The sequence below is a fragment of the Oryx dammah genome, unplaced genomic scaffold, assembly GCF_014754425.2.
Source record: "Oryx dammah isolate SB20612 unplaced genomic scaffold, SCBI_Odam_1.1 HiC_scaffold_3, whole genome shotgun sequence".
NCBI classification, from domain to species: Eukaryota; Metazoa; Chordata; class Mammalia; order Artiodactyla; family Bovidae; genus Oryx; species Oryx dammah.
In genome coordinates, this window is record NW_024070187.1 from 16,926,514 (window position 1) to 16,950,330 (window position 23,817).

At 43.3% G+C, this 23,817-nt stretch overlaps 1 protein-coding gene across 1 annotated transcript; it reads right to left on the reverse strand.

Annotated features, from left to right (window-relative positions):
- Positions 1–449: 449 nt before the first annotated feature.
- On the reverse strand, positions 450–20,345 carry LOC120861743 (cytochrome P450 2U1). The gene is made up of 5 exons (XM_040237507.1): positions 19,808–20,345; positions 7,557–8,192; positions 5,649–5,810; positions 3,796–3,963; positions 450–3,059 (listed from the first exon to the last, which is right to left on the reverse strand). The coding sequence occupies exons 1-5, from the start codon at positions 20,295–20,297 to the stop codon at positions 2,884–2,886; spliced, it is 1,632 nt and encodes a 543-aa protein (XP_040093441.1). The 5' UTR covers positions 20,298–20,345; the 3' UTR covers positions 450–2,883.
- Positions 20,346–23,817: the final 3,472 nt, after the last annotated feature.

Below are 23,817 nucleotides of genomic sequence, written 5' to 3' on the forward strand. Positions count from 1 at the left end.
ATCAGATTTCAACTAATGAATTCTTGGCAAGGGACACAAACATTCAGTCTATAGCAATGATTTCTCGGGAAAGGCCACTTTAGATTAGACTTTAGTGGAAGCCGTGCCTGAGGAGGTGACCTCTGAGCTGTAACCTGTAGGAGAAAGACTGGGCCATGGAAGAAGGCTGGCAGTGGGCTCATCTAGAGGAAAAATCCATAGGGTGGGGTGTTTTAAAAACTCGTCTTCCTGAGCTAAGAAGTGTAACTGAGACAAGCCCTTGATACTTTGCCACCACGGGCTTGTACAGATTCATCCATCCTTCAACTCATGCTGGATTTTGATGTGGGAAATAAGAAACGTGGGCTTTAAGACAGCCCTGAGAGTAACTATGTAAAAGAGAGCCTATTTTAAAAGAATTATCCTCCTGCCTGGAGATCATGCTTATATGTGGCCATCTCTCTCTCTCTGGAGGTCTGTTCCCTCTTCCACTTCCTAACTTGACATCTGGTAAAAGAGAATTTTGCTTAGCAACTCAAATAAAAGCCCCCAAAACCCAGAAGTGACACTATCTCAGTTAAAATTAAAAGTTTAATAAAAACATCAAAAATTATGTTCATGATGAGGACTAAAAGTAGCTATCAGGCAGACTTATAAAACAAAGTACTATTTTTTTTACACTTCAAGTAAATCGTAAAGTAAAAAATCGTAAAACATCAACACATGGGAGGAAAGCACTAACAGTCTTTGCAGTGATTTGCCATTAACAGATGTTTTTAAAGTGCTTGTTTAAGGCATTATGTTTTAAAGTTTAATAAACATCTTATTTCAACATACTCTCACAGAATAGTTTTTTTTCTCAAATTAGCTGCAAACTGTTTAGGGAATATTGAAAATGTATTTATAAATCGAGGAGTAATAAATTTGCTAATGCAAAGTTAATAGTGAAATTCCAAAGCATATGCAATTCCAAACGTGGAACAAACTGCCCTGCTCATTACGCAGGGTAATCCACACCATCCATCCAAGATCTGCAGGACAAACCCTCCACTCACTCACAGTGCCTAGGCGTTTCATTCACTAGGTTTTCTATTTTAATTAACAAAAAATGCTCAAGGCACCTAAAGATTGGCCTGTATTTCATTTTTCCATGTTGAAAATGCAGTGAGATAGGCTGCTACGGGACCTAGTGGAGGAAGTACCAAGAAGTGGCACAGGAAGAACTCTCCTGTTATAAACTGGTAGGTGTGAAACAAACAGCGGTACTTCTTATTAATAACTACAGGAAGTCCTTAGCTTTTCTAAGTTTGAGCTTCATCAGCTACAAAATATCATCCTGTGACTGGACAGTCTGTAAGAATTACATAAGTATCCAACTGAAGCATAAAGTACGGTGCCAGAATGAGGAAGGCTCAAAAAGTACAGCTGCTCATGTTATGTCACGATTCCTTCTATATACGGAGTATAATGGGAGAATAAAGGAAAGGCCTGGCCACTTTTGGAGCACGTTCTCTGTGGACAGGCCTGCTCTCCATTGTCTAGGACTGCTAAGACATTTATCATTCTGGCTTTGTGGCAGCAAACCTCCATGATTGTGTTAACTGAAAACACACCCCCATATTTCCAAACACCTGCCTTTTTCGAGAACTGCTCTTTCAGAAGGAGCTTATTTATTAAGAAACAATTTAGTTATCTTAATAAGCAAAAGAATGCCTTCCTGTCTTTGCGAGTCTTCAAGGATGAGATATGTTAGGCCTACTGGCAGGAAGGAAGAACAGGGAAGGAACGTTCAGTACAGCTCGAATCCTTCCCTTATAAATCCCAGTATCAAAATTCCTGAGCTCACTATTCAGGGCTCAAGTTAAAAGCTAGAGCTACATCCTTGTGGGTAAAGACAGCAGAAAGGAATCCTGCCATGAAGCCACTTCTTCATCTAGGCTTACTGTTGATGTAGTTGAAATAGAAGGCAGATATACACATTCAGACCATATCCATTCCTCAACATACTGAACAAGGGTTCTCTTCATCCTATGTCTACAAAAAGTAAAAGCTAAAATCCTAAAAGGGTAATGATAACAAGTCCCCTGAAACGGACATAAGCTCTGTTCCAAGACAAGTTCTAGTTCATTGTCTCTCAAGCCCACATCCTTCTCTGATGAAGTATTAAAGTCTGAACACCATTTTCATGTTGCCATGGGTCTTCAACAGGTAGGTCTTCCTTCTCCCGGATTTGTTCTCCAGAACTTAACAGCATCTTAGTGATGTCAGAAAAGATATGAGGCATTGGACCACCGTTCAAGCCGAGATGAGTGTCTGCAGTAGCTCAGTGGTAAAGAATCTGCCTGCAGTGCAGGAGCCACAGGAGACCCAGGTTTGATCCGTGGGTCTGGAAGATCCCCTGGAGAAGGGAATGGCGACCCATTCAAGTATTCTCGTCTGGAGAATCGCATGGACACAGGAGCCTGGCAGGCAGTCCATAGGATCACAGAGTCGGAGACAACTGAAGTGGCTTAGCACGCACACAGGCATGCCAAGATATAAGGCAGGTTTTGTGACCACTGCCTTCCACGTGGAAAGACTGAGGCACTGAGAGATGAGATGAAATGCCCACTGGTGGAGCCCACTGGGCATAAAAAGCAGTATCGCCTTCTTCCCCATCCACTACTTTGGTCGCAATCCCCCAAGTCACATGCGTTACTGAAATGGCTGAAGTTTCCGGCAGAGGAACCACCCCCCTCAAAAGGAAAAGTCCCACATGTTCAACCATCTTTCCAATCTCTCTCTGATCTGAGCCCAGCCTAGATTTTCAGAGTTGCCAGATCCACTGTCAATTACAGAAGGAAGAATCTGTTCAGAAGGATGTGTATTTACATTTTCTGCACCATCTTTTCATGGAGATGTTCTTCATCTCTTTGAAATGATTATATTAAACGGATGTGGGGCTAAAGTTAGACCATATTTCCCAGTCAGGATTGGCTTTGAGTCCTCAGGCAAAACAAACGTGAAACTCTGCATTAGGCTCACGAACATCAGGAACAACTCCATCTTTGCCAGCTGCTCTCCCATACACACCCGCTTCCCTAAAAATAAGACCAGAAAAAAAGGATTACAAGACCACCCCTTTTCCTACCTCAAAAGGGATACATTTATACAAAAACTCTAAACTGAGTGTTTTAAAGGCAGACACAGAGAGGTTTGAAATAAAATTGCCACATATACCCCAGGGCTTCCCACAGTCTATCAGAACTTTTACCAAGTTCACATTTTAGCTAACTCCTACTCACAAAAATCTATGCTCATCCTAGATAGAAACTGGAGATGGACCCAACAATGAGGGCTACCTCGTCTCCTCCATACCTACTTTTCTCTTTCCCTGCTCTTACCTGGAAGATTGAAGAGCAGAGACATCACATGAGAATCTCTGGAGCATTTCTTTTCTATAGAAAGAAGCCTCCCTGCCCTCATCTAGGAACCTAAAAGAGTAACTGCTGAGATCAGAGATCCCACCCTCTCACCCATTGTTCAGGCAGGTTGAAAGCTGCTCTTAACTCTAATAGGTCTCTGGGACTTAAGCAATCACCTGGACAACTCAAAAAGGAAGATTTCTAGTCACATTTAATGATTTAAAATCAACTGCTTTCATTTTTTTAAATATGAAATGAACACAGTGGAGATGCATTATCTAAATTATTTCTCTCATATATTGGCTTGTCAAGAAACACACATTTTTAAAACAATATCATGAAATAATAAAAGATTCTTCTGGTTCTACTTCTTTCTTAATTATACCATTAAGAAAATAAAAGTTTAACTGACCTATCCCAAAAGGAATAAACGTTTCCTTTTTAATAAGTTGTCCTTGATCATCCAGAAATCGATCAGGGTAGAAATCATTTGGTTTCTCCCAGATGGCTGGGTCTCTGTGTACTGACCATAGGTTGGGTAATATTATTGTGCCTTTAGGAATGGTATACCCTTGGAGCACTAAAACAGAACAAAACCACAGAATCATTCAACATGCTTTTACTAATAGCTCTCAGTAAACATCACTGTTTGAAAAAAAAAAAAAGAGCTAGTTATGTATCTAGGTTCTTAACCTGCTGAGAGTAAACTTTCAGGTCCTTTGAGGGCAGGGAAAAGACCTTATTAACCGTTATCGTCTCTACATGATCCCTGCTGCTGCTGCTGCGACTAAGTCGCTTCAGTCGTGTCCGACTCTGTGCGACCCCAGAGACGGCAGTCCACCAGGCTCCGCCATCCCTGGGATTCTCCAGGCAAGAACAGTGGAGTGGGGTGCCATTGCCTTCTCCGCCACATGATCCCTAGACCCAGCCTAAGACAGAGCACAGGAGCTGCTCTGATGCATGTTGAGTTAATAAATTCAATCAAACCATTAAAAATTATAATTAACAGAAACATTAAAATAGAAATCATGTGGCATGTCAAGTAAACTGTTCTAAAAAATTATAAATTCCTCCCTGGTGGCTCAGTGGTAAAGAAGCCACCTGCCAATGCACGAGACACAGGTTCGATCCCTGGGTGGGGAAAATCCCCTGAAAGAGGGCATGGCAACCCACTCCTGTATTCTTGACTGGAGAATCTCATGGACAGAGGAGCCTGGCAGCCACACTCCATGGGGTCACAAAGAGTCAGACATAACAACTAAACTCAGATGGTAAAGAATACACCTGCAATGCAGGAGACCTGTGTTTGATCCCTGGGTCGGGAATATCCCCTGGAGAAGGGAACAGTTACCCACTCCATTCTTGTCTGAAGAATTCCATGGACAGAGGAGCCTGGCAAGCTACAGTCCACGGGGTCACCAAGAGTCGGACATGACTGAGCGACTTTCACTTCACTTCAGACAACAGTAATTCTTATATATAATTTACAGCTCACAGAGTCTTTTATGTCCATACAACAATGCAATGAAGAAGGTAAACCAAAGGGATATAACAGGACGTCAGCACTGGCTCTTACCAGCTGACAAGATCATATGTACTTTAAACAATGCCCCAAAGATGCCGCACATACTTCGTATCTAATTTCCACCAAACTGTTGAGTGATCCAATGTTATTTATAAGTGATTGCCTCCTACAATTGTCTTATAAGTAGATGTAAGCCCACTTCATCACAGGCTGTCTCCAGAGGACAACTCCTGGCTATGAAGGACATTTACAGTCTGAGCGCCTGTATGTCACTGTAGGTGAGAGGCTGAAACATGTGCCCTCAGAATCAGACGGGCTCTTCTAATTCTTCACCATTTGTGCTTCAGTTGCAGAATTGTTAAAAACGATGCAGGGTAATTCCCAGTTGAACTCCTTAGTTCCAAATTTAGTCTAGCTCTTCGGACCTCCAAGAACAGGAGGACTGAGAGGGACTTTTGTTAATTATTGTATCTGCCAATACAGCCACCTTAAAGGGCAGAAGAATTTGCCTGACCAGTGTACATGAGCATGCTTTGAAGGCTAGAGAGCCATTTACCAGACAGGCAGTGCTGGAACACCAGCCTGTACAGCAAGCAGGGACAGTACAGCTGAAGCATCCCCTGGACATTTGATTATCCATGACAATGCCGACTCCCCGCTGCACCCTCACCTCAGGTCCTCTGGGTTAAGGGGCTGGGTTCCCCTCAAGGGCATTCCAAGGAGGAAGGCTCTGGACTTGCCTGTTTTCTCTGAGGTCATGTGAGGGATGGAGAGCGGCACCACGGTGCTCAGCCTCTGCACCTCCATGATGGTGGCCTCTGTGTAGGGCATCCGCGCCTTGTCAGTGAGGGAGGGGGCACGGTCAGCACCAATGACCCTTGCAATTTCTTCATGAACCTTTTCTATAAAAAAAAAAAGGAAAGCAGAATCCAAAGGATAAGCCAGGAGAGACTGCCCTCCCATGCACACTTCCCATCACCACACCCACACAGCTGGGAAGTCAGCAGTAGAAGCTGACTTAGCCTCCGTGAAGTGAAGCAGTAGAAGCTGACTTAGCCTCCATGAAGTGAAGCACCGGTCAGATATCCCAGTAGAGGCAGCTGGCCCCAGGGACTCTGTACCAGCCTGGGACTCTTAACAGAGCATGGCAGAGCAGAGGGGCCAAGGGGAAGGTGCACTGGATTCAGGACCAGTCTGAATCACTCTCTCGTATCAACTTTGAACTGGCTCTCTAAGCTTTTATGTGTGACGATGTGTGAGAGCTCAACATGACCCCCAGTGACCTCACCTCTTGGTGGTCACATCTTTGTGCCGTCCCCTCCCACTTTATACCAACAGAATAGGGAGAAGTAACGGTATGACCATTCTGAGCTTGGGTTAGAGTTGACCACCATGGCTTTTGTCTGGACCACCCACTCTTGGGTCATTCACTCTGGGAGAAGCTGGCAGCCAAGTCAAGGTCTGAAGGGCAAGGCCCGCCAGCAGTCATGTGGGTGAACCATCTTGCTAGAGGGTCCTAGTCAAGTCTACAGGTATTTGTCACCCCGGCCAACATCTTGATTATAATTTCATAAGAAATCCTATACAGAACATCCAGGCTAAGCTGCTCCAAATTCCTGATCCTCAGAAATTATATGACATAATAAATGGTTGTTCTTTTAAGATGCTAAATTCTGGGATAATTTGCTACTCATCAATAGTTAATGAACACAGGTAGGCAAAATCCCATCTATAGTAGGCAGACAATGGTCCCCCAAGATGTCCATAATCACTTAGAACCTGTGAGTATGCTATCTTATATGGTAAAGGGACTTTGATTAAATGAAGGACCTTGAGCTGGGGAGATTATGCTGGATTTTCTCGGTGTGCCCAGACTAATTACATGGGTTTTAAAATTGGAGAACTTTTCCCAGTTGAGTTTAGAGTCAGAGGGAGATGTGACTACGAAAAAATGGCCGGAGAGATACAAGATTGCTGACTTCAAAATGGGAGCAAAGGGGCCACCAGCCAAGGAAGCTGGAAATGGCAAGGAGATGGATTCTCCTCCAGAGTATCCAGCAAGGCACACAGCCCTGCCAATGTCTTGATTTTAGCTCACTGAGACGGTTAGACTTCTAATGTACAGAACTCTAAGAAAACAAATTTGTGTTAAGTCACTAAGTGTGTGGTTATTTGTTGTAGGAGCAATGGAAAATGAATACACTTCTTCCCCCTGTCCTTCCACTGATATTCACTACCTACTGGTATTGATGTGGTGGAACTAGCTCTGTGACCTTGTGAAAATCACAGAACTCTGGGCCTCTGGTCTCATTTTCAAAAAAGATGGATGGGTTCAGATGATTATGATACTCTTCAACTCTAAAAGAGTCTTCTCTAAAGTTCTTTCTTCATCCTAGATTTCACACAGAATCAGACCTGTAGAGATTTAAAGCAGATGCATGCAAGCTGTGACCTTAGTGCCACTGTCTAGAATCTTGGAGTTGCACTGTTAACACCTTACCAATTCCCTATGAGATGCAAGCATTTCCATTTTGTTTTCCAGCCTGAAGATGTTGCTTATTGATAGGAGCCACAGGATCACCAAGGTTGTTGATCCTGATTTAAATATCCTGGTTTTGCCATGAATAAAGGAAACATCTGTTTATTACCTTGAATGTTGGGGTGCAGTGACATATACAGGAGGCACCAAAGCAAAGAGTTAGTTGTGGTATCAGTGCCAGCAATGAAGAGATCGCCAATGATATAAAATAAGTAATCTTCATCAAAACCACTATTGCTATTATTTTTCTTCTCCTCCTCCACATGGAGAAGATACATGTCGATGAAGTCCTGAGGGTTCTCTACATCCAAAGACTCTCGATGGTCTTTGATGATTTTTTTAAGGAAAATGGTTAAATCCTTTTCAATCTGTCTTAATTCCTTAAATGGTCCAAAAGGAAGGTAATAGAGCCACGAGCATATGTTGACCAGGAGGAGCTGGGTGTTCAGACAAATTTCTAATGCTCTTGACATAAAATTAAGCATTTTCTTAAATTCACTATTGGTGTAATCAAAGCGCCGACCAAAGCACAAAGAACAAATGATGTTAGAGACGGCGTTGTTGACGATGGGGAAAGGGTCGAAAGGGGCTTCTCCGTGCTTTTGCATTTCCTCTTTCACATATTTGAATTCCTCAATAATCTTGGGCTCCAAGCTAAGCTTTCCCAAGCCAAAATGACGAAGAGTTGAATGAGAGAACTTCCTCTGTTGTTTCCAGACTGGACCATAACGTGCAAATACAATCCCTGCAAAAGGAAACCAAGGAAAGAAGGTGAGAGACAGCAAAGCTTGATTTAATACTGAAGAGGACCAACCATGAAGTGGACTTGTATTTCTCAAGTCACTTGTGCAAAGCTCATATATGTATAGATAAGGACCACCACCCAAGAAGAACGACTGGCAAATTTTAGTTATCCAGATAGTGTATGTTTCTAATAACAAAAATATCTAATTTCATTAGAAAACTTTGCTAAAAAGCTTATTATTATAACTCCAGGTGAAATAAGAGAAAACAAGACTCGATTTCTAGAGTTACATAAATTTCAAAATCTTATTTTCTTAAAGTGAACCCAGCCTTAGAAAACATCTCAAGCTAGGTACACCCATATTCTAGACATTATGAACAGAAGAAGCAGCACAGTAACAGAGTGCACAGGAGGGCAGGGACAATATCTGAGTTTGCTGCTGCTGCTAAGTCACTTCAGTCGTGTCCGACTCTGTGCGACTCCACAGATGGCAGCCCACCAGGCTACCCCGTCCCCGGGATTCTCCAGGCAAGAACACTCGAGTGGGTTGCCATTTCCTTCTCCAATGCATGAAAGTGAAAAGTGAAAGTGAAGTCGCTCAGTCGTGTCCGACCCTCAGCGACCCCATGGACTGCAGCCTTCCAGGCTCCTCCGTCCATGGGATTTTCCAGGCAAGAGTACTGGAGTGGGCTGCCATTGTCTTCTCCAAGTTTGCTTGTCATTAAAATCCAAACTTCTGACATAGTGCTGCATACAGAGGAAGAGCTTGTTAAGTATTAGCTGATTAAATCAATGACCCAACTGAATTAGAATAGTGCTCATCAGAGCTTGGATCCAAGAACTGGCAAGTAATCTAAAATGTCTGTTGTTGCAAACAGCCCTAATTTAAAAGCATCTGAACTCTCGGACATTCACAACCACATCTTCTTTGATTCTCACTTATGTTATACATCTTTCACCATCAAACCCAACAGAACTGCTCTCAGATGTTGCATCAAACTGTTCTCGAATATTCCTTGCTTCCTGTCATGTATTTCACCCTCCTCTTTTTCCATGGTGTGCTTTATTGTTTCAGCCAGTTCTCCTCCTTCCTTCCCATTTTTCATCTACTTCATTCCTGCTACCTTCAAGGACATGCTTCATTCACTTAACAAATATTTCTGAATGCCTACTATGTACCAGACACTGGGACACTGTGAATACAGCTGAGAATGAAATAAAGACCTCTCTCAGTGGTTAAGCCTGTCTATATAAAATGATTCTCAATTAAAAAAACAGCCATATGGTCAAACGTTCTGAATGATTTATCAGGTTCATTTCCCTGCCTGGACTCTTCCACACATCTGCTCAAATATGAGATTCTTTCTAGGCCTTTTCTTTAGGTATTTTATGACTTCCATTTGTCATCATCTACAAAATTTTGGGAGGGGGGCTTCCCAGGTGGTGCTAGTGGTAAAGAACCTGCCTGCCAATGCAGGAGACATAATGAGACATGGGTTTGATCCCTGGGTTGGGAAGATCCCCTGCAGGAGGGCATGGCAACCCACTCCAATATTCTTGCCTGGAGAATCTCATGGACAGAGGGGCCTGCTGGGCTACAGTCCATGGGGTCAGAAAGAATTGAACACAACTGAAGTGTTGTAGCGCAGTATAGAAATTTTTTGGACCCTCCTGTGTTGAACCCATTTCCCTGGAATCTATGTCTTTTTCTTCTTTCACTGCTGTACTTTGTTGAAGCCTGTCCTCTAGTAGTTTCCTGGGAAAGGATCCATCAGAGACAGATTTCTAAAGATTTTCAGCAAATGTATTAATTGTACATTTCCCCCTCCATCAGAATTTTGAAAACATTGCTAACAGTACATTGATGTGTCATAAAATTGCACACCTTCAATGTGACTAGGTACCGCCAAACTCCTCTCCAAAGTGGAGAAGACCCTAAAAGTGTGCCTACCAGAAGTATATTAACGATCTCATCAAATAGTTGCCATCACTTGGCAGTTATCAACATTTTATTTTTGCCAATCAGAGGGCTGAAATGTGATCTCATCTGATTTTTATTTGCATGTCCCTGATTGTTACAGTGAGTTAGAACAGCTTCTCATATGGCTATTGCCCAAGTTTCCTATTCTGTGACTTGTACTTATACACTGTGCAATTTTCTTCTTATATATTCTACATGCAAAGCAGATATTGTCTTCCATCATCTGAGCTGCTTTTTTCATGTTTTCATGCTACTACTTGATAAACAAGTTTTAAATATGAAGGCAGTTGCATTTACCAATCTTTTCTTGGTGGTTTATTCTGCGTATCTTATTTTTAAAATCTTTTCCTACCCCAGGTTCATAAATACAACAATTTTCTTGTAAAATTAAAACATTTTGCTTTTTGACATTTAAGTCTCTATAGCCTACCTGGAGTTTATATTTATGTTAGGTATTCCTACTTGTTGTGAAGAAGGAATCCACTTTACCCCCTGTTTTGATAATCTGTTATTCAAGCAGCATTAATGGGACAGCTTCTCCTTTCCCCTACTGATCTATACCACCTCCTCTGTCACACATTTGTTGTATACAGACAGCTCCATTTACAGGTTTTCTAGTCTGTTTTATTGTATATTGTTGCTGTTGTTTAGTTGCTAAGTTGTGTCCAACTCTTTGGGACCCCATGGACTGTAGCCCGCTAGGCTTCTCTGTCCATGGGATTCCCCAGGCAAGAATACTGGAATGGGTTGCCATTTCCTTCTCTAGGGGATCTTCCCGACCCAGTGATCAAACCCACGTTTCCTGCATGCAGATTCTTTAACACTGAGCCACCAGGGAAGCCCACTAATTTTCAGACCTTTATCCTAATAAAGGATAGTGAAGGCTCTACAAAGGTTTCCCAGGTGGCTCAGTGTAAAGAATCTGCATGCCAATGCAGGAGACACCCCTGGGTTGGGAAGATCCCCTGGAGAGGGGAATGGCTACCCACTCCAGGATTCTTGCCTGGAGAATCCCATGGACAGAGGAGCCTTGGGCTACAGTCCATGGTGTTGCAAGGAGTCAGACACTATTGAGAGACCAACACTTTCACTTTTCAAGGCTCTACAGTTGTCTTTGAGATCCACCTTAGCTGCAGTCCACAAGTATTGTTTGCATGTCTCTTCAATGCATTTGAAGTATAAAGTTTTTCTTCTGTTATGATTCTCTTTTGCCACCTAGGTTAACTGGCTTATGCTGATTTTTTACACTGATGAGGCTAGCTTTTTAGTCTAGAATGTGATCAATTTTAATTAATTTCCAAATAAAGTAGGGAAGAATTTTTATATAAGCAATTATTGGGTATAAGGCCCTCTTTTTTTGAAATTAAAAAAAAAAACTTTTAATTTTATATTGGAGTATAACCAATTAACAATGTTGTGATAATTTTAGGTGAACAGCCAAAGGGACTCAGCCATACATATACATGTATCCAATACAATTGAAATTTAGCATTGTAAAATTGTCATTTTGAAACTAAAGAAGAAAACGAAAAGATAGTGATTTTTGCATATTGGTACATGACCTTAGTAAATCTTTTTTTCATATGAAGGACCAGAGCACTAAAAAATGATCCACTACATTTAGGTGATAAATACACTAAACCTGGACTGTAAGGTCCTTTCCAGCAAAGAAAGCCAGATAACTGTTAGAATCCAATCTTCTTTATCCTTACCAAATTTTTACCTGCCTGATCGCTCAACTATTCAAATACTTATGTTAAAATATTTTGCTCTAATGGTATTTGTCAATTTCTTGTTGCAATTATGTTTTTGTTATGTGTGTATATATATATATATAAATATTTTATGAATTAAAATATATAATTAAAATACACGAAAATTTTATATATCTCTGTATCTATGTTGTATATGCCAGATGACATTGTCAGCTACATTCAAATTTAGAAATATTTTATCTTCCTGGTTAAAAAAAAGGGTTCCTTTTATCACCATGTAATGCCTTCCTTATCCTTTGTTTCTTTAGTTTGGGGGCTGTGCTGGGTCTTCGTTGCTGCACTCCAGCTGTCTCTAGTTGCGGCAAGTGGGGGTTACTCTCCAGTTGCAGTGCACAGGCTTCTCATCGTGGCAGATTTTCATCTTGCATGGCACAAGGTCATAGCCCTCTGCCCTCATTCCCCTCCCTACTTCAAATCACCGGCTGACCAAGAGGTCACTAAAATCCAAAGTTCTCCAAAAGCATCTATTTTCTATTTTCTGCCGGGAAGGTGGCGGTGATAAGGAATTAGTCTAACTATAGTTTATATGCACTTCTAGCAAGTGCTGTTTTCAGCTCTCTGGCTCATCCCTATCTCCTGTGATCACTGGTACTTCGGATTCCTCAGGAACAACTGTACCAAACTCCATTAGTACCTCCCCCTGTAGAAACTTAAGGGTGGTCACCCACCACTCTTTGAAGTCCTTTGCCAATCCTGTCTCCATTCTTTGTCTTCATGTGTTGTGGTACAGGGTTATAGCTCCATTTCATCATGGATGGGGTAGGTGCTTCTGTGCAAAGTCCCTCTGGTGTGGTGTGTGATTTTCAAGACAAAGAAGGAATAAAAATTTATGAACTACTCCTGAAACTAGACTCTCTTGTTTACTAAAGCCCCATAAACTATTTTCTAGGGAACCACAGCTTAGTCACACTTCCTGTCTTTAACCATGCCTAAACCTTTTGCTGCCGTCAACATTCAGAGGCTGCGCTATTGGGCTCCCTTCTCTTTCCTTGGAAAGATACGGCCTCTCATTCTAACTTCAGGATTTTATCCTAATGTTAACTACCATCTAATTTAAGATGTCACATATGACATCTCTGGTCTGTCCTGTTTCTCAAGGGATTTTATTCTTTTGTTAGGTCCTCAGTCTCTGTCACCTACTTATCATCTTTCAAACTCTCACCTTTAAACTCATCTTTAAATCCATACATTTGGATTTTAGAAACATTTTATCTAGCAAAATGCCCTCTATTAGTTTTTCCAATATTTATTTAGAGTCCCCTATGTGTCAGCTACTAAGGGCATATGGATTTAAAAGACAGAGTCACTGTTCTCAAGATGCTTTGTTTTTTTTGAGGAACTGGATAAATCAACAACTCTAATATACTGTTTTATGCTGGACTCTACTGAAGTTGCATAGCATATTGCATGTTGTATGGTGGGTTGCACTAAAGTTGCATAATTGGTATGTATGGTATTGAATGTTGCACTGTTGGACTGTACAGGATTGAATGCTGTATGTTGGACTATACTGAATGTTCCATTGTTGGGATACATTGTATTAAATGTTGTATGTTGGAGGTTATTGAGGTTTCAGTGTAGACAGAGGAAAGAGCATCCTGTCAGCTGAGTGAAAGCAGTAACATCTGAGTGATACTTCATTTGTAAATAAGGATGTATATGAAGGCACATTTTAGAAAAACAAAGAACTTGGGGGAAGTTAAAAAGGGGCTGGATTATCTTTAGGGAAAAATTCAGGTTTAGATAAGGCGGGGAAAAGGAGGGAACTCTCTCAAGAGAGGCCGGTACTTGGGCATTGGGTATTGACAACAACTTGACAGGTATGAGGACTTGCCCAGTAGCTCAGATGGTAAAGAATCTGCCTCAAATGCAGGAGACCTGGGTTTGATCCCTGGGTCAGGAAGATCCTCTGGAACAGGAAATGGCAACCCACTCCAGTATTCTTACCTGGAGAATTCCAGGGATAGAGGAGCCTGGCAGGCTACAGTCCGTAGGGTTGCAAAAGTCGGACACGACTGAGTGACTAACACTTTCACTTTGACAGATATGAAGTGCAAGATCTAAGAGGTGTCCAAGGAGACAGTGTCTGAGAATGCCAAGGATGAGAGGCATGATCAGAATTAATGGCATCAGGGTTTCAAACCTTGTAAATACCCTGGTCGGGAAGTCTTAGAGTCTTGGAGTGTTTGGAAGAGGTTCAGGCACATCTTCCAATTGTTGACACCTCCATTCTTTTTTTTTTTTTTGACATCGGTGGCTCAGAGGTTAAAGCATCTGCCTGCAATGAGGGAGACCTGGGTTTGATCCCTGGGTCAGGAATGTCCTCTGGAGAAGGAAATGGCAACCCACTCCAGTATTCTTGCCTGGGAAATCTCATGGACAGAGGAGCCCGGTGGCCTACAGTCCACAGGATTGCAGAGTCGGAGACGACTGAGCGATTTCACACTATTCTTATGTATACAATGGTTGTCTACAAAGACTTCATCTCAAGGGGGATAGAAAAACACTGAAAAATAAAAACAACTGCAAAGCAAAATCAGGACTCTGGTTTGGAAATAACAAAACATACCCTCAATCTAGTTTGGCAAGAAGGCCAAGTAGGCTGTGGATGGAATCAAAAAGCAGAAAGAGCTGGGTGTCACCACATCAGAGAGGACTCAGTGTCACAGAACTCCTTCTCTCCACACCCACTTTCACTTCTTTCTGCCTGCCTGACTTTCTTCTTTCTTACTGTGAACCAGCTTCTCCAAGAATCAGGAGCTACCCTGAGATGCCCATTCTCCCATTTTCACCACTAGAGAGAAAAGCCCTTCTAAAACCCTCTATTCTCTAGTTATAACCTGAAAAATGCCAGAGAAGGTCTCAAGTGTTCATTAGTTTTGCCTTGAGGTTTTCAAACTAGACTTGGCTCTGACTTAAAAAACTTTTTTTATTTGAAGTAGAGTTGATTTACAATATTATATTAATTTCAGGTATACAAAATTAGCTTCAGGTATACAAGATGATTCTGTATTTTTAAATTATACTCCATTTAACATTATTATAAATATTGGCTATATTCCTGTGAGGTACAATATACCCTTGTAGCTTATTTATTTCATACCTAGTAGTTTGTACCTCTTAACCTGACTTTGTAGCTTTATTAACTATTCCTGCTCAGGAACAGAATCAGATGGATCAATAGGTTTGATGGGCATAGCTAATGTGGAACATCTTTATGGCCTACCTAGCTGACTATAGTTTTTATGCTTAAAAACAACACCAACTTGTCTAAGCACAATCATTTGAAAAACTCAAATAAATAACTTTCCTACATGCTAGAACTCGTTGACAATGTGTTAAGTGAACAATTTCCAGCACATGACTATTCATGAAACATTCTTTCTCTGCTAGTCTCACCAACTTCAGTAGCAAAATTCTTTAAAAACAATTTCTTGTAAGAAACATTTAATAACACACTGGTCTCCAGTTCCTAATATCACCTTCTCTTATAGCCTACACAGCCTCCTTCTGGACAATGTCACATTTTATAATGTTGCCGTTGGAAACGACACTGAAGGGAGTGAGCAGGGGGTGAGGAAAGCCTGGGCACTCCTCCGATCTCGCTGTCTCTCAGCCTTTCACTCCTGTGGCTGCTCTCCTTCAAGCTGACCATGCCATCCACCTGTAGATCTATGAAGTCAACCCAGAACTCATCTGCTCCTTTGTCCCCTGATGGGCATCTTGAGATAAATTTACCTTCTCCCGTTTGATTCTTCACCTTTGAAACAATTCCATTAAAAGATTCCTTGACTATCTACATTTTCCTGTGCAGATGGCCTATTGTTTATTCCAAGTAAAATCCAGAAGCATTTCCCTTGTTACATATGGTTCTTGCTTTACCCTCTCCTGTCAATCAGCTTCACTAGCAACAGAAATTTCTTCCAGGACATTTGCCCAACATACATCCACCAGAACACCAGAGCAGCATCGCCTGAGAAGTCCTAGCTGTGTCTTGGGGGAATTAATACTTTTAGGTCAGACCCTGAAGCAGTAAATTATCCTGGGCACCCAAGACATTCCCATAAGGAGGGATCTAATAACAAGCTGTGATCCAACTAATACTTAAAAACTGCCTTGTTATATATAACAACTACCTTATATATGTAATAATAACTACCTTATTATATATAACTACCTTATTATGTATAAATAATAAATGCTTTACAATATATTTATGTATAACTGCCTTATTATATTACATATAATAATAACTCCCTTATTATATCTAATAAGGCAGTTTTTAAGTATTAGTTGGATCACAGCTTGTTATCAGATCCCTCGTTATTTAGGAAAGTCTTGAGAGCCCGGGATAATCTGGTGCTTCCCTTAAAGTATTAATTCCTCCAAGAGGCAGAGCCTATTGTACAGAGTAAGTCAGAAGGAGAAAGACAAACACTGTATATTAATGCATGTGTATGGCATCTGGAAAGACAGTGCTGATGAGCCTACCTGCAGAACAGCAGCGGAGTCAGACACAGAGGACTGGCTTGTGGACACAGTGGGGGAGGGGGAGGGGGGACGCAAGGAGAGAGCACGCGGAGACACACACGCTACCATCTGGAAAACAGAGCTGGTGGGGATTTGCTGCTGACACACGGAGCTCAGCCCAGGGCTCTGCGACAGTCTAGAGGGGTGGGACGAGGGGGCAGATGGGAGGGAGCTTTAAGGGGGAGAGGACACATGTATACCTGCGACTGATTCACGCTGATTGTACGGCAGAAACCAGCACAGTATTGTAAAGCAATTATCTTCCAATTAAAAAAAAAAAACTGCCTTATTATGGATTATTGACCAAACTATACATCCACCAAGAAGGACCTCAAAGAAGAAAATCTAATTCTTACCTTTAAAAAATCAGGAGGAAAAGACAGGCATGCAACAAAAGTGACAATACAACGTGGTAAGAACAACAATAGGTGCTTGGGTGCATGCGTTCATTCATTTCTTGACTACCTCCTCTGTGCCAATTAGTGGGGGTACAGTGGTTGAGATGACCTAAGTCTTTACCCTCACAGATGACACATTCTGGAGGAAGACGGGGTTGGTAATATGCTAAATGCTTTCAAAATGTTTAATAAATGAGTTTAGTGGAATATGAATGAGATTAAGTTATGATATTGGACAGTGTCTAAACTAGAAGTGAAAGGTGACATTTGACCTAAGAGATGATAAAGAGTCAGCCAAGTAAAAAGTTATTCCAGGCCCACGGATAACAAAACCCAGTAGCCAGAGGCAGTCACCAACTTGCCAGGAATCAGGTTAGTGTGTCCAGAGCACACTGTATTTGTAATGTACAAGCAAAGGGAGAGGAGAAAAAGATAAACTCCAAAAGGCAAACAGACGCCAGATCCTTTAGGGCATACAGGTCAAGAACCGGGTCGGAAGCAATTGGTTTCAGTGGCAGAGTGACATGATTTGTTCTGATTCGTGTGTTTTTTTTTTAGAGATCCTTTTGATTGCTGTATATATGAATGATCGGAGCAGAAGCAAGCAGGCTAGTTAAGAGTCTTCTGCAGTAAGAGATGAGAACTGATTGTAGCTTGGATAAGCTGGAGATGGGGAAAAGTGAATGGATACAGCTCATGGATGTATCTGCAGTAGGAACTGACAAGACTTACTGACTGACTGGTAGGGAATGGGAGGACAGTTTAAATGAAAACAGTGGTATCACAGAGAAGAGTAGCGCACCTCTGCCTGGGAGGGTAGAGAAATATGTCATAGAACATATCCTCAGAGAGGAGACATTGAAGCAGGTATGAGAAAACAGCACACAAGTATTGGCGAGGATTCGGAGAAACTGGAGTGTGGGTCACTGCCGGTAGGAATGTAGGTCATTGCCGGTAGGAATGTGGGTTATCGCCGGTAGGAATGGAAAATGGTGCAGCTGCTATGGAAAATGGTATGGCAGTTACTCAAAAATTAAACATAGAGTTACCTATGATCAAGCACTTCTGGATTTACACCCAAAAGAACTGATAGCAGCACTCTGAGCGGTTATTTGTAGATACACCATGTTCACAGCAGCATTTTTCACAATAGTCTAAAGACAGAAGTACCCAATAGTCCACCAAGGGGGAATGGATAAACAAAGTGCACTGCAAACGTTAAATGGAACAGCAGTCACTCTTAAAAAGGAAGAAAATTCTCACACATGCCACTAGATAGATGAACCTTAAAACATTGTATGAGGTGAAATGTATCAGTCACAAAAGGATAAATACTGCATGATTCCACTTAAATAAATTACCTAGGATGGAAAATAGAATGGTGGTTGCCAGAGGTTAGAGACTTTAATGTTCAGTGGGTGTTTAGTGTTTGTTTAATGGGTATAAAGTTCCAGTTTTGAAAGATGAAGAGGGTTCTGGAGATAGCGGTGATGGTTTCACAATGTTATTGACTTAATGCCGCTGAACTGTATGCTTAAAAATGATTAAGATGGTAAATTTTATGCTATCTGTACTTCACCACATTAAAAAAGAGAGAGAGAAAGAAGAAAAGCAGGCAGAAGTTCTCCAGGTGGCCATGAGATCAGAAGAGAATTCCAGGTAGAAGCAGCAGCCTGTGTGAAGGCGTGGAGAAGGTGAAGTATGGACTACGATGTGTGTAATTTTTCAGTAATATCAAAATTAATATTTTAAACATTAAAATATTAAGATCATCTTTACTATTCATTTAAAATCCTGATGCAAAAAATCTGGCTTAATCAGGGTGTAAAAAGCCTGAATCTCTTTATGCCACATTCCAAGAAGGGGAAGAGTAGTTCGTTTACTTAACAGTTACCGACTCCTACTTCCAGGTGGCACAATGGTGCAGTATCTGCCTGCCAGTGCAGGAGACGCAACAGACAAGGCGTTCAACCCCTGGGTCAGGAGATTCTCTGGAGAAGGAATGGCACCCCACTCCAGCGTTCCTATCTGAAAAATCCCATGGACAGAGGAGCCTGGTGGGCTACAGTCCATGGGGTCGCAGAGTCAGACACGACTGAGCGCACACACCCTACAGGACTACGCCACTGCGTGCTAGGAAGGACAAGGAATTACTCTGTCCTCCTAGATGTCAGAGTAGTGGTGAAGACACAACTTTGAGCCCAAGGTTATAAAATTCTGAAGCCTCAGGACTGATAACTGCAGCAAAGGAAAAGTACTTTTGCAATTAAACAAGTTCTAACAAGGGAGCCTAACTTACCTGGAGCAGAAGTGAGGGGAAAAAACAAAACAAAACCAAAACTCCCTGCAGGAAAGACATTGAAATTAACACCTGAGTTAAGGACAGAATTGGCACAGATGGAAAAATAATCTGGGACCCGTGCCGGCCAATACAACAGAGGGAACACTGATAAACAAAGGGCAACTGTGATATTCGACTGCAGCAGATAAGATGTTTACTAAGCCTTAAAACTGCCCAACTTAGACTTCCATAAGCAGGAATCAGAGGCTCTGAACCTGATGTATTAGGCTTGTCAATTGGCTCCTATCTTATGGGAAAATAATCACATTAAATTCTTGCACTCAGAAGGCCAACGGTGTAAATATCCCTCTCTCTTTTTAACCAGGCCAAAGTTTCTCGTCAGGAACACAGCCTGAAGAGTGAGGCCCTGTTCTGGGAAGGAGTGAATACTCCTGGGGCAGATGGAGCCTATCCCAGCTGGACCGACGGGATCCAGGAGTGGGAGGCGCGCCTCCCTCCACCTCCGGCTGCAGGTGTGAGGCGGGCCGGGTGCGCGGCCGCAGGGGCACAGAACCCACAGCCTCTGCGCACCTGCAGCCCCAGCCGCGCGTTCACACGGCCCGTGACCCCCGAGGCGCGGCCCAGCTCACCCTTCCCCTTGGTCATGATGGAGGTGAGCGGCACCCGCGGGCGGTCGCTGAAGACCTCGGCCTGCTGCACCAGCGCCTCCCGCACGCTGTGGAAGTCGTTGAGGACCACCACCAGGTAGTGGCCGATGAAGAAGCTAAAGATGTTGCCGTACACACGGCCCAGGTCGCTCAGGAGCAACTGCACGCCCTGGCCCGAGGGATTCGTTCCTCCGTTTCTCGCCCGGCGATACGGCCAGCTCTTCCTTCGGAGAAAAGGCGGCAGCAGCACGAAGCCGAAGTTGCCCACCACGGGCCAGGGCGCGGGCCCGGGAGGGATGCCCCGCTCCGGGAGCCGCCACAGCCAGCTCCAGCCCAGCAGCGCGGCGAGGACGAGCAGCAGCAGCGCGCCGCCCGTGGGGTCCAGCCGCAGCAGCCCCGGGGGCGCGTGCAGGAGGTGCAGAGGCCAGGGCGCGTCCTCGGTGGGGGGCGGGGGAAGCCCGGGGGAGGCCATGGCCTGTGTGCCGGTGCCCGCAGCCCTGGGCTCTTGCCGCAGACCCCACGAGAGCCTCCCAGACACTGGTGCCGGGCCCCAGGGCCAACTCCCCTTGACGCCCAGGGGCGGGGAGAAGACGCGCATGCCACTCCGGATTGGCTGCGCCCACCGTCTCCGCCTGTCCCTCCAATCAGCGTCGCCCGAGCGGAAACGGGGACGCGCTCGCAGCCGCGCTGTTGAGGTCTGCGGACCCGGCTGGGCTCGCGTCCTGAAAGTTGGTTGCTTAAGCCGGGTCGCGCCCCTCCGCTGGGTCGGACTTGGCAGTGACCTACCCCTGAGAAAAAGATGCTCGCACATATTTACCCTCTGATTGGTTATCAGACTTCCTGTGTCCATTGTCAGTTGCGTGCTTAAACACTGCCAGGTCAATAGGCCGTTCATATGACTCAGCCTAAACATTAGCACTTTTACCCTGAGCTGGGAGAGAAGTCCTCGCCCCGTCTCCTGGAGCAAAAGGACATGATTGCTGCCTTATCTAAGTCGGGATTCAGAGGAAGAAATGACCCTTTCCTCCACCCAGAAACAGCAGGGTGATGGAAATGCAACGTGTAGAATTTGCAGATGTAGGTGACCAACGCTTTGGAAAGGATGGGTGGGTAATAGTCGTGAGAGGCTGGGGGAGGGCGGATGATGGAGTAAAGCGCGTAGAACTTGCGGTTCAGTTCAGTTCAGTCCAGTCGCTCAGTTGCGTCCGACTCTTTGCGACCCCATGAATCGCAGCACGCCAGGCCTCCCTGTCCGTCACCAGTCACCAGCTCCCGGAGTTCACTAGACGGTGGGAATATCTCTTTTGTGCGGAAAGTGAAAGCTCAGCGTGCGTTTCAGCACGAGACCTAATCCAGAAATTTGCTTGGCGGGTTTAATTAGCTAACAATATAAAAAGCAAATTAGGCGAGGAGGGGTGGTAGTATCGTTCGAGGTATGATAACAAACCAGAAATGCTGAGGTTGGCATATTAAGAATTGAGTAATGCTTTCCAAGTCTGTCTTTAATTTTGCATAATTATGGCTCCTTTTTCTCTGACATTACACAGGATATAATTGCCTTGTTTTCCTAAGTAAGTCTCTTACTTCTGTGATGCAGATAGGAAGTATTATGGGCTGAATTGTGTTCACCTGAAATTCATATATTTAAGTCCTAAGCCCGAGTACCTCAGAAGGTGACTGTATTTGGAGACAGGGCCTTTAAAGAGGTAGAGTAAAATGAGGTCATATAACTGGGCCCTAACCCAGTACGACTGCTGTCTTTTTAAGAAGAAGAGATTAGGACAGCAACAGACACAGAGGGAAGACCATGTGAAAAACACAGGAGGAAGATGGCCATCTACAAGACAGGGAGGAAGGACTCGGAAGAGATCACCCTACCAACACCTTGATTCTTAGATTTCTAGCCTCCAGAAACTGAGTAAGTCTGTAGTGCTGTGTTACGGCAGCCCTTGCAAACAAATTCAGAAAGGGAGACCGTGTTCATAATACATACTATGGATAAATTATTTAAACATGAAACATATAGCTCATCCAGTGCTTCTTAAGGATGAATTTTCCCAAATGATATTCAGGCCTTTCTTGTCAGAAAAAGGAATACTTTCTGCTTCATCCATCCTACTTTAAATAGAGGAACAATATAATAATCAGTATGGCACCCCACTCCAGTACTCTTGCCTGGAAAATCCCATGGATGGAGGAGCCTGGTAGGCTGCAGTCCATGCGGTCGCCAAGAGTCGGACACGACTGAGCAACTTCACTTTCACTTTTCACTTTCATGCACTGGAGAAGGAAATGGCAACCCACTCCAGTGTTCTTGCCTGGAGAATCCCAGGGATGGGGGAGCCTGGTGGGCTGCCATCTATGGGGTCGCACAGAGTCGGACACAACTGATGGGACGTAGCAGCAGCAGCAGTAAAAGAAAGGAATGCCAAAAGATCTTTTGGGTGGGGAGAGAGGGGAAGGAAGAGGAGAGGAGTATTAAGGGAAACATTTTTAAATGGAATCCCCAAAGATCATTTAAACCACTCACCTTCCCACTGGAATCCTTCTTGCTGGATTTCAGCCAGAATTGTTGGTAACAGTATATCCAAAATATCTAAGTACTATTATTTTGTTATCAAGAGTAGTGTTAAAGCTTTAAAAGAGAGGTGTTAAATTACTCTATTTGTAAAACTACAATTGTCCAGCTGGCTTGTAATTCCCTGGGAGGTAAATGCTACCCAGGATACTCATCCAGAGTCAGTGAGCATGAACAGAGAGAGCTTATGGCTTAAGAAGAGTTTGCAAAATGCTAATGAAAGGAAAAGTTGAAATACTAATTGTATTATTTAGTTGCACAACTCTACTAGCCATTTAAAAATTGATTCCTTAATTTCCTTTAAGTTCCTGTGATTTGCTTCATATATACTCCTTCATACATACTTCCACATATAGTATATAGGTATTTCTGTGCACGTTCTCTGAGCGTCCATTTGCCCTACTGGAAACTGGGTTAACCAATGTGCCTACATCAAGTGTAAGGATTACATGAAGTAATGAGCACAATGTCTAGCATTTAGTTTAGGCTCAATGAGTACAAGCCGTAATGGTAATAATTATCTCTGGGTCCTGACTCTACAGGTTGATGGTATTGCCTTCCTTTTTCACCTCTTGCAACTTTACCTGCCTTTTCCAAAATTAGACTGTGAGACTGGCCAGTATATTTTGTTTTCTATATTTAGCCTTTCAGACTTGTATGATGAATAAATAAACTGGCCCATCTTCAGTATTACCCATACCATTCTTCTCTAGTTGAATGTATTATGATTTTCCTGGAGAGGAGATGAGGGGAGGGAGGACCCTGAAAAGTATTGGTAGAAGGCAGAATCTCAATAGTAACAAAGTCCAATTCTCAAAACTTTTTAAAGTAGGATCAGAACATATATTTTTGTTTAATGCCCAAACTGGTCCAGATGTCCTTCAACAGAAGAGGATGGGGATTCCATCTCTTTGTAAAATACACTACTGAACTTAGTTGCTCAGTTGTATCTGACTCTTTGCAACCCCATGGACTGTAGGCCACCAGGCTCCTCTGTCCATGGGATTCTCCAGGCAAGAATACTGGAGTGGGTAGCCATTTGCTTCTCCAAGGGATCTTCCTGGCCCAGAGATCAAACCTGGGTCTCCTGCCTTGCAGGTGGATGCTTTACCATCTGAGCCACCAGGGAAGCCCAAAATAGACTACTACTCATAAATGGCAACCCACTCCAGTACTCTTGCCTGGAAAATCCCATGGATAGAGGAGCCTGGTAGGCTGCAGTCCATGGGGTCGCTAGCAGTCGGACACGACTGAGCGACTTTACTTTCACTTTTCCCTTTCATGCATTGGAGAAGGAAATGGCAACCCACTCCAGTGTTCTTGCCTGGAGAATCCCAGGGACGGGGGAGCCTGGTGGGCTGCCATCTATGGGGTCGCACAGAGTCGGACACAACTGAAGCGACTTAGCAGCAGC

Excerpts from the sequence above, each read along its gene's own strand:
- LOC120861743 (XM_040237507.1), bottom strand. The coding sequence starts at position 20,297 with ATGGCCTCCCCCGGGCTTCCCCCGCCCCCCACCGAGGACGCGCCCTGG. Across the intron at positions 5,811-7,556 it reads ACTGCACCCCAACATTCAAG|AAAAGGTTCATGAAGAAATT; the intron begins GTAATAAACAGA and ends TTTTTTTTATAG. Across the intron at positions 3,964-5,648 it reads CATGACCTCAGAGAAAACAG|TGCTCCAAGGGTATACCATT; the intron begins GCAAGTCCAGAG and ends GTTCTGTTTTAG.